General features: G+C 32.6%; 1 protein-coding gene across 1 annotated transcript; it reads left to right on the forward strand.

Moving 5' to 3' along the window:
• The first annotated feature begins 498 nt into the window (after nucleotides 1-498).
• On the forward strand, nucleotides 499-10,126 carry LOC142853851 (alpha-amylase 1-like). Its single transcript, XM_075979008.1, has 11 exons — nucleotides 499-522; nucleotides 2,657-2,868; nucleotides 3,198-3,344; nucleotides 4,151-4,348; nucleotides 4,805-5,035; nucleotides 5,736-5,869; nucleotides 6,639-6,761; nucleotides 6,856-6,955; nucleotides 8,333-8,451; nucleotides 8,562-8,687; nucleotides 9,847-10,126. Exons 2-11 carry the CDS (start codon nucleotides 2,701-2,703, stop codon nucleotides 10,034-10,036), a joined length of 1,536 nt encoding a protein of 511 aa, XP_075835123.1. The 5' UTR covers nucleotides 499-522; nucleotides 2,657-2,700; the 3' UTR covers nucleotides 10,037-10,126.
• Nucleotides 10,127-10,721: the final 595 nt, after the last annotated feature.

The raw sequence follows: 10,721 nt of genomic DNA on the forward strand, positions 1-10,721 counted from the left end.
TGTCCGATGATCCTGATATCTTTTGGAAAAGTCGCAAATAAATATTTTTGTAACAATTATGAACAAATGATCAATCTGTCTTTGATGTGCTCCTAGGAAGATTGTAGCTATTTACTGATCTAAGATGATATAAAGTTGTACTACTCTGATAATTTTTTCATAACGGAAAAACTAGTGCCTCATGGAATAGATAAATCAGTGTAGTACACAACCCAAAAGCTGCTATTCTGTTCAGTATTGAACAGTTCAGGTCAAAGCACAGCCTGTTCTCTACTATCTTCGCCATTATTCTGACACCAGAAGTGCAATGACTCTGTGGCCAGAGGAAACACACATTGTTCTTTCTACATGGTGCATTATGGAGATTACCGGTGAAAGTTTTATGGAAGCAGAATCCAAGAAGAACAGCCAAAAATAAGAACAATGTTTTTCCTAGCTGCTAATAAATTCTGCTGCTCAGATTAGGCAAAGCATTCCTGACCCAGCGCAGAGGAGTCCAACTACACTGGAAGGCGGCACATGGTATGTGTTCATGAAGGCTATGTTATTTTGATTGAGTACAAATTTCTTGTTAGTGTCTTAATGTTATTTTGTCAGTGAAACTGAGTTTTTGTTTTGTGTTATAGCTGCCTGTTTGTTGAAATCCACTGACTTGTTTGCTTATTGCTAGTGGAAGGCATTGGGTGATATTTTAATGGAATAAATGATATTCAGTAATTATTTGACTCTACATGAAAATACCTCAACATATGCTCATAACCGGGTACACATGCCATTTCACAATATAATTAGTTAAAAAATTAATATAAACCCTCAAATGAGATATAAGATTAAAATTAAAAATTCTCCCTCAAAATCAACATATATTATTGTTGAACCAGAAACATGCAATATGATTAGAATTATCTCAAAGAAATGCACAATCAATTTGGGAGATACATAAAATAATAACATAAATAATTATTGAGGACCAAATGAACAAGCCAGAAAGCGTGTCTTCTAAAGAAATTGAACCGTACAGTACTCTTCAACAGCAGGGATAAGGTCACATAGGAAATATTTATTCTTGTATTCATCTCAATTCTTATACCATTAACATTTATTACTTGAGATTTTCTTTTATAAGAAAGGTTTTTTTAATCAGCTCATGTGTGTTTCTCTGTATCTTTCTGATTGAAAAAAAAGTATTTTAAGCTATGTTATGCTGATTCACCACCTTTTCCTGTAGAAAATTTCTACTCATTTTATGGCATTTTTCTATTTTTTCATTTTATTTAGTAACTAGTACTCTTATGATTTCATTATTTTTATAATATATTCTTAAATTATTTTTCTGGTCTAGTGCTTAATTTTTAGTGTTTTTTCTGGTACAAGTTTAGGTAAGTATAAGTAATTAGGGTAGTACCACAGATATTTAGAATTATTTTTTCAATATTTTACTTTATAAAATTTTTAATTTTAAAATTTATTTTTAAGCATATGCCTCTTGCCTATTTTTATGTCTCGTCTTCTATAGATGTTAAATAAGAATGAATGTATGTGACATTAAATAACAGCAACCAAAATAAGACAGAATGGTGTATTCCATTGTGTTCTTGTTACCTTGGCCCTGTAATATTCTAATATAATTTCAGATAATGTATTATAATGCCCAAGTGTTGCTCTTTCTGCTTAGGAAGTGTTTGTGATCATCTGAATTTCTATATGAATTTTGGGATTTATTTTCTAGTTGTTGAGTAATATCAATAAACTTGTAATGGGTATTGTATTGATTCTGTAGATCACTTTCTGTAATGCATCACTTCCACAGTATTAATTATGTCAGTCTATAAGTTTCTCAGTTAGAGTTTCAATTAATGTGGTGAAATGCCATAACCAAAAAACCTGGCGTGGAAAAGGTTTCTGTAGTTTAGAATTCTATATTTGACAGTATACCATAGGCAGAGTCAGGGCAGGGACTTGCTCTCCATGGCTTTCTTAGCCTGCTTCTTATAGAACCCAGACTACTGGCCCAGGAATGGCAATGGCACAACCCACAATGGGCTGGACTCTCCCACATTAGTGACACACATAAGTACTTTTGGAATCAGAATGGCAATATCTCCATAGAATGAGTTTGCAGTGATTAACAATTAATAATACATAAATAGTTAATAAAATATCCTATAAAAATAATGGTGTTTTAATGATAGATTTATCAATGTGGAAAATTTATAATTTTTGAAAATTGAGCTAGAGATATATCTCAATGCTAGATTGCTTTGTTAACCAACAAATGTCCCAATTTATTTTAAGGAAAACAATAAAAGGAGGTTGATAAAAATGATAATTATATTTGTTTTCTATAACAGTGTGGAAATAAATGAATTAAATTATTCTAAAAATTTCTTTTATTGTTACTGTTTTGCAAAACTTGGATTTATTATACATTTGTCATCATAACACCCATGAGAAGTTAATGTTATTAGAACATGTTGTGAATTAAATTGATTACTGGAACAAAATGTCTTTATTAATCAGTAAGAAAGTATTAAGTTTTAGTAAAAAAGAAAAAGAAAAAACCCTAAAAACTAAGAATGAGACATATTTAAATGTTTGGTGGTAAACATAAATATGGAGAAAGCAATTCAACTGCATGTTTATTTTATTTTTTCAGGTATAAAGTGGTTGTTAGAAAAACACTAACAACATCATAGCAAAATGAAGTTCTTCCTTCTCCTTTCCTTCATTGGGTTATGTTGGGCTCAATATGAGCCACACACTGAAAATGGCCGAACCGCTATTGTCCACCTGTTCGAGTGGCGCTGGGCTGATATTGCCAAGGAATGTGAGAGATACTTAGCTCCTAACGGATTTGGAGGGGTGCAGGTAATATTTGTTCACAATTTAAATGCAGAGTTCACTGTTCTTAAATAAAATTGTTTCCCTCATATTTTTGATTATTTTTAAGCGATGTTTTACTTCACACATAGCTTTCTTGAGGAAGAAAAGGTTTAAGGAAATGGTAACTTTGTGTCTTGTTTTAGGACATCAGGAGCCCCTTTCCAATTTGCCTTCAATGTTTTTAGTGGTTCTAACACAGCAGATCCACAAGTGCACACCTAAGAATTGCAGGATCATCCATAGTTTGTTCTGAAGGATTTATTTATGTAAGTAAACCATAATTATTCTGAATATCTTAATTGTTTTATTTGTAGATCTCTCCACCCAATGAAAATCTTGTAATTAACAATCCTTCAAGGCCTTGGTGGGAAAGATACCAACCAATTAGCTACAAAATATGTTCAAGGTCTGGAAATGAAGATGAATTCAGGGACATGGTGACTAGGTGTAACAATGTTGGGGTAAGTGAAGTCATATTTCCTTTGAAGTTATTATCTGAAAAACCATTTTCTGTCTTATGTTTTCTATTCTTCTTAAAAAATAAACCTTTAATTTTTCTTTACATTTTAGCTACAACTCAAAATTAACTTCTGCTTTATGATCAATTTTGAAAAAAAACCTTTCATATGAGCCATTTAAAGAGATTTTTAGGGTATGGTAACTTTGTATCTTGTTTTGTGATACCAGGAATCCCTCTGCATTATATTGTAAATATTTTAATGCATCTAACAAACCGTAAGGCAAAACATTGACTCTTTATCCTTATAACCACAGTCATTTTCTAACAACTATTTTCTAGTCAGGTATTAGAAATTTTAAATAAAATACTTACTTTCACTTTTAGGGCAAATAGATATTTCCTCTTTTTAATAATGACCAGTATCTACCATTTTTTTTCCTTCAGAAACTAAAAATGACTCACATTAACTCTTTTCAAAATCAATAATGTCCATTATATCTTAACCTAATTTTTTTTTAAATAATGCTTTTTATTTGGATTTAGTGATAACAGTTTCTGGTTTTCCACTTATCAGCTTTATAATTCTTCAAGCAAATATTAGGACTGTTCTTGATTGTCATTTCACATTGGTTTTCTTTCACACTTGACTTTCTGTCTTGTATAAATTAAACTATAAAACAGCATATCTATCTATCTACCACCTGTCTATCTATCTATCCCTCTCTATATATTTGTGTGTTCTATGCAGTATAATTATATACATTTTATCTCTGTAATTTAATTCGAATAACAAACTGTTTTTTTCAGGTCCGTATTTATGTGGATGCCGTCATTAACCACATGACTCAAGAAGGGGTTCAAGCAGGAACAAGCAGTACATGTGGAAGTTATTTCAACCCACAAACCAGGGAGTTCTCTGGAGTTCCATTCTCTGGTTCGGATTTTAATGATGGCAATTGTAGAAGTGCAAGTGGAGAAATTGAAAACTACAATGATCCTGCTCAGGTGAAGAAAATGATCAGAATTAAAAAAAATCTGTCCTCAGTATGCACATGGAACTTTTGGAATACTATTTGAAACATCGTTTAGATTTCTTAAGCAACGTATTACTAGGCATAAGAATATTAAATAAATCATCAAAAACGTTTTTAGTTATACATGTTTCAACGTTTGTTTCTTTTACCACATTAAGAAAAAGAAATAAAAATGAATGGAGAAGAGAGAGGAAAACAAGGGGTTTCCTAAATCAACTATAATATTACCTATGTCGTTTTCCCATAGTTCAGTCTTCACAGTGGAAAATATTCCTAGGGTGTATTCACAGTAGAATGTGAATGTTAGGAATGAAGCTTCCTAATAGACCAGTTGGTGAATATGTGACTAGTCAAAGGGAGTCCGAGGTGACAGATGACATTTAAATCAATCACCTTCTGTCTGGCTTGTTTTAATTTGTTTCAATAGGTCAGAGACTGTCGTATGTCTTACCTACTGGATCTCGCACTTGGGAAAGATTATGTTCGTACCAAGGTGGCTGACTATATGAACCATCTCATTGACATTGGTGTAGCAGGGTTCAGAATTGATGCTGCTAAGCACATTTGGCCTGGAGACATACAGGCAGTTTTGGACAAACTGCACAATTTAAATACAAAATGGTTCCCTCAAGGAAGCAGACCTTCCATTATTCAAGAGGTAAAGTAATACACGTGTGTATATATAAATGACATCAGTTTTGCTAGCCAGAAGATGGATGGAAGATTTTATTAAACATAATTTCAATAGGTTAATGTCCGAGTACCTTATTAAATACAAAATTTCTTTAAATCCCTTTTATTTAGATATAATAGACTTAATTCTTTTCCAGAATAAGGGTTTAAATTAGGATTGTGGAGAATTTGTGTAGGCTGTGACAGTACTGGATCAATTAGTGTATATTTGGGGATGATTATAACAGGCAGAAAATCTTAGTCATTGACTCCAGCCTGTCTTTCTAAATATGTCTCTTGTCTCAGGTATTATTCTATGTGTAAAATTTGGGTAAACTGATTAATATTTCTGTGCTCGTTGGTCATGTGAAGAGGTTAGTACTGTTTTGCATTTGATTTCTTTGGAAAACTAAATGAATTTTAATTGCTGAACTTTTCTGTCAATAAGTACTTTGAAGGTATGAATTTCTAAATTTTAAATTATCTATTAAATGTAAATATTATTTACTGTATAAAAATGACATTGTCAGCAACTTTCTTTCAATAGTGGTGCATATAATTTATAAAGTAATAGGGAAAACCAATTTGAGTATCAACAGCATAGAGAATTTTAAAGATATTATTTTGACAGTGAACATTTTAATATTTCTTTATTCAAATGACCGTATTTTGAATATCTCTACTAGGTAGTTGATCTGGGTGGTGATGTAATTAAAAGTAGTGAGTACTTTGGAACTGGCCTTGTGACAGAATTCAAGTATGGAATATCACTGGGCACAGTTATCCGCAAGTGGAATGGAGAGAAGATGGCCTATTTAAGGTAAACACACCATGCTTTGTTATTGTTTCTGTCACATATGTGTTGTCACCCCAGGACATGATCATATTAGAACATTCTAATATTAAATATTAAATATTTATCAAGAAGTTAACTATTGAGAAGGTTCACTGCTCTCTAAATCACAATTAATCTTCTGGAATTAGTTATTTCATTTTAATTGCCAATAACAAGGTGAAACTCTAGAAACATAAAATATCACCTAGAGATTTTGTTTTCTGTCTGAGATATAAGCCAACTAGAGTTTGGTAATTCTAATCTGCTAAAGTCAAGATATTACTTTAAAAACCATTACTCATATATAAAGCTATAATGCAGACATATTGTTATACTTATGTATTGCAATAAATTAGTCTGAAATGTTAAACTGTTTTATTTTATAAAATGTTTATAAAAAGATTTTATAAAATATTTATAAAAACAATGTAATATTCAATCTTAACTTATTTGTTTTTCATTTTACATATTGAGATATGGATATTTACTCTTCTTGAGTTTATCTACATTACAATGTTACAGGAGCAATGTGAATGGAAAGCAAATAAACTTACTATACAGAAAATCATAGGATATGTTAGGCAATTACATATGTGTATATACACATACCTAGAAGAAATTCTTCTGTGGTATAAACTTTTATTTATAGAATCAGTAGTTAAATGAATATAAATAGATTATAGAAAGTGGTATGGACATAGAATAAACTAAAGGTAGTGTAAAATAATAATGTATTAATATTTTTTAAAAATAGGAACTGGGGCGAAGGTTGGGGTCTCATACCTTCTGATAGAGCCCTGGTCTTTGTGGACAACCATGATAATCAGCGAGGTCATGGAGTCGGAGGATCAACCATCCTGACATTCTGGGATGCTAGGTAAATAAAACCATTCGTTGAAGATTTGTTACTTGCCCTTTAGTGATTGCACATTTTTTATTGTTCTATCATAATATTATTTTGTAATTTTCAGACTCTATAAAATGGCAGTTGGATTTATGTTGGCTCATCCTTATGGATTCACACGAGTCATGTCAAGTTATTACTGGCCAAGATATTTTGAGAATGGAAATGTAAGTTTGAATACATTTTTCCAAGGAAATGGTTGCAGTCCTGTTTTAGTTTAATATAAAAATATTTATGTAAAATATATGCCATCAAATATTTATTTACTGTAATATGAGCAATATAAGTACATTGCATAAGTATTCACTGATTTGTCACTATAAAAAATCTTGATAATTGTAGAACAAGGTACACAAAGCAAAACACAGGCATCTAATCATACTTACCTTGTCAATTTGATATGGAGATTGTGCATAATAACATCTGTAAAGAAGGGAAACAAGATTGCTTAATTCTATACTGGAGTCCTGCCTCATCTTGGGCATTGCACCAGCCAGGACTGAAAGAGGATAGGTGAAGGAAAGCTCATTTATTAGGAGGGAGCAGTGGATTGTTAGAGCCCAGGAAGAAAGGCCAATTGGATTCACGTGTTGGTATGTCGTTTGGGCCAGGGGAAGGAAGCTTATAGGTCATATAGAAAAGAAAGGATGTTTTAGTGGTCTGATAAATGGCAACCAGTCCTCATGGCCTTGGAGATGCATGCACTTATCAGTTGCTATATGCACCAGGACATGATACACCCGGGGATGTCTATCTGCTGAGTTCTGCTGGCACCTGAGCAAGGCAGGAGATGGGTGTGTAGTCGAAGGAAGAAGTAGCCAAGTGTTACCTCTCAGCATGAGAACATCTAGGTTTCAGGCATACTTCAACACCTTCTTAGCTGCAGGCCAGCCCTGCAGTTTAAAACTTGAGCAAGAAAAGTACTTTCTAAGTACTTTTAAATTTTTCTGTGGAAGGGAAAAATCATTCAGTTTAATTGAGGTTACCTAAGAAAGTATGTTAAATAAAGCAAACAACTTTGAAGACACATTCAGGAATACTAAGCTTTGCAAAATATTATGCAGTACATTACTGTGAACAATTTTAAAAAGCAGTAACGGTCTAGGGAGATGACTTAGAGGGTAAAACTATTGCAGGAGGAAAAAGTGTTCAGTTCCTTGACATCTTTCAATGCTGAGAAGTTAGTCTTCTCTACTTTAACACAATTGCCCGATAGGTGGAGGTCACAAATTTCTGGACCACCATATTCGCTATTCTGGGTTTAGGGGAGAAAAGGTTCCTCTATTGACAATGGAGAGAATGCTTGTTCACTTGTTTTAGGAAAATGTGTAAATGTGTTGACAATCATGAAATTTTGGAAAATTTATTACAGAGTATTAGAATATATTTATTAGTACTTTTATCTAAAAGATAGTATAGAGCCTAAACTAAGATTAATTTGGAATTTAAATGTACTATGGAGAGTCAGGTAGCAGAAATTTTTAACTTTAGTGCAATGAAAATGCAATATGAATCACAAATTAACGCATTTTTCTGTAATAAAGGATATCAACAATTGGTTTGGACCACCAAATTACAATGGAGCAACCAAAGAAGTGACGATTACTGCAGACACCACTTGTGGCAATGGCTGGGTCTGTGAACATCGATGGCGCCAGATAAGGTTGGGAGTGTCCCCTACGGATCTTGTCAAATATGAAAATGGTTTAACTTTTTATTTGAAATTGTTAAATACAAAGTGTATAAGCGTTTTACGTGATATTGTGCTTTTAGGAACATGGTTGCCTTCAGAAACGTAGTCAATGGTCAGCCTTTGTCAAACTGGTGGGATAATGGCAGCAACCAAGTAGCTTTTGGCAGAGGAAACAAAGGATTCATTGTCTTTAACAATGATGACTGGTAAGTGGAAATCAATTAAAGTAAGATTGTATACTTTTATGCCTTTACATCCTTCCTTTTGTTTCCTGCTATTTTGTAGCTGAAAAATAAATTTTGTTAATGAATTTAAGATTTGTTAATGAATTTCAGAACCTGAAAAGTATAGAAAAAAGATGCTTGCTCTTCATTTCTTTCTCCATTTTTAAAGCATATTTTGTTTCAAGTAGAATTTTGTTTTGCTGTTGTTTTTGGTGTATTCCTTCACTGTTATATGCATATATTCTCATTCATATACTCATGTGATACTCATGAAAGCATATAAACATTCAGCATGTCTTAAAATCAGTGATAGTATGGGCATTATTAGATTCAAAAAATTCCCCATTTCCTAACTCTGTATCACAATATTTATTTTTCTGTTCCCTTGTTATATAATCATAAATTTTCTGTCTCTGTGTGACAAATTTTATTATTTCTCTGGCTGATGCTTTTTCTCAGGAGGCAATTGAGTTTGCTTCTACAGTCTAGATTATAGGCCTTCTGCTTTTGATGCACGCATATGTTTCCATGTTTTTGAACATTTTCCTATTTGTATACAACTGTACTTAGAGAATCTTTGTGCAGGTAGATGACAATCTCAGTGTCAAGTCCCATTTTTTGCTCATTTGGATTTTTGTATTAGCTTCCTTTTTGATGCTATGATTAAACAGCATGAGCAAGTCACCTTACAGAAGAAAGATTTTATTTGAGCTGGCAATCCCAGGGGGTTACCACTGGAAAACATGGTATTAGGGCAGGAATAGGAAGCTGATGAATCACACTTTGAAACAAACTACAATGCAGAAAACGTTAACTAGATAGGTCAGAGTCTTTCCCTATCAAGGCCTGCCTTCAGTGACACAGTTCCTCCACATCCACATTAGCTAAACTCCCCAAACTATGCCACCACATGAAAACCAAATTTTAACGTAACAAGTGCTCTTTTCAAGCATCTACCTGTATATCATAATCTTTATCTATTCCTCTATCTATCTATCATCTATATCCATCTATCTAACTTTATGGCCAGTAAGTTACAACTTATATTTACACACCACAAGCTTAAGAAAGTACTCAATTTGGAGGTATTCTGCTTTCTTGAATTTGTCGGTTTGAATCTGATCTCTTTTTTCCTTTTCAGGTCATTGTCAACAACCCTACAAACTGGTCTCCCTGAAGGCACATACTGTGATGTCATTTCTGGAGATAAAATTGATGGCTATTGCACCGGAATTAAAGTCTATGTTTCTGGTGATGGCAATGCACAATTTTTTATTAGTAACACTGCTGGAGACCCATTTATTGCAATCCATGTAGAATCAAAACTCTAAAATTTAAAATAAATTCATACTGAGAGCATCAATCATTTGTATTTCTTTTCTTTTGCATAATTTAACTTTTATACTTCATTTACACTTATATAGTCTGTTACAGAAATGAACTTCAATTGGTAAAAATTGTTTATTGAAATCAATGTAATTTTGTGAAAATTATATACAGGGACTTTAATGTATTTTAGAAGATTCTCCTTAAATTATTAGTCAATGGCAATTCTCAGATCTTTGAAGACATCCTGACAAATATATAGTTTAATCTCATGTACTATTTGTGTCAGAGTACCATAATTTCTCTTCTTTATTAAATATTTTTCTTGTATTCAAATATAATTACTTTTTATCTTATTCGCTTCCTTATCTTCTATTTTCCCTCCCAATTTTATATCTTGTTTTGACCAACTGCTCTTAGATATGTTGGCCGGAAAGAGCATGGGTAGAAAGTTATTACTTGAACATTAGTCATTGACAAAAGTAACTTGCCAGTATATTAAACACTGAGGATCATATATACCCCATGTTAAAAAACTGTTAATTGCTTATAGCTCCCCAGGAAGTGATAGGGGCCAAACCATAGTGGAATCTTTGAGAGCCAAGTATCAAGCAGAACTTGTGTAGTTAGTCAATACTCGGTGAGTATATGAAAGCAAGAGTCCTTTCATCTACCTATGACATCATCTCA

Source organism: Microtus pennsylvanicus, chromosome 7, assembly GCF_037038515.1.
Source record: "Microtus pennsylvanicus isolate mMicPen1 chromosome 7, mMicPen1.hap1, whole genome shotgun sequence".
In the NCBI taxonomy this organism is placed as follows: domain Eukaryota; kingdom Metazoa; phylum Chordata; class Mammalia; order Rodentia; family Cricetidae; genus Microtus; species Microtus pennsylvanicus.

Excerpts from the sequence above, each read along its gene's own strand:
- LOC142853851 (XM_075979008.1), top strand. The coding sequence starts at position 2,701 with ATGAAGTTCTTCCTTCTCCTTTCCTTCATTGGGTTATGTTGGGCTCAA. Across the intron at positions 2,869-3,197 it reads ACGGATTTGGAGGGGTGCAG|ATCTCTCCACCCAATGAAAA; the intron begins GTAATATTTGTT and ends TTTTATTTGTAG. Across the intron at positions 8,688-9,846 it reads GTCTTTAACAATGATGACTG|GTCATTGTCAACAACCCTAC; the intron begins GTAAGTGGAAAT and ends TTTCCTTTTCAG.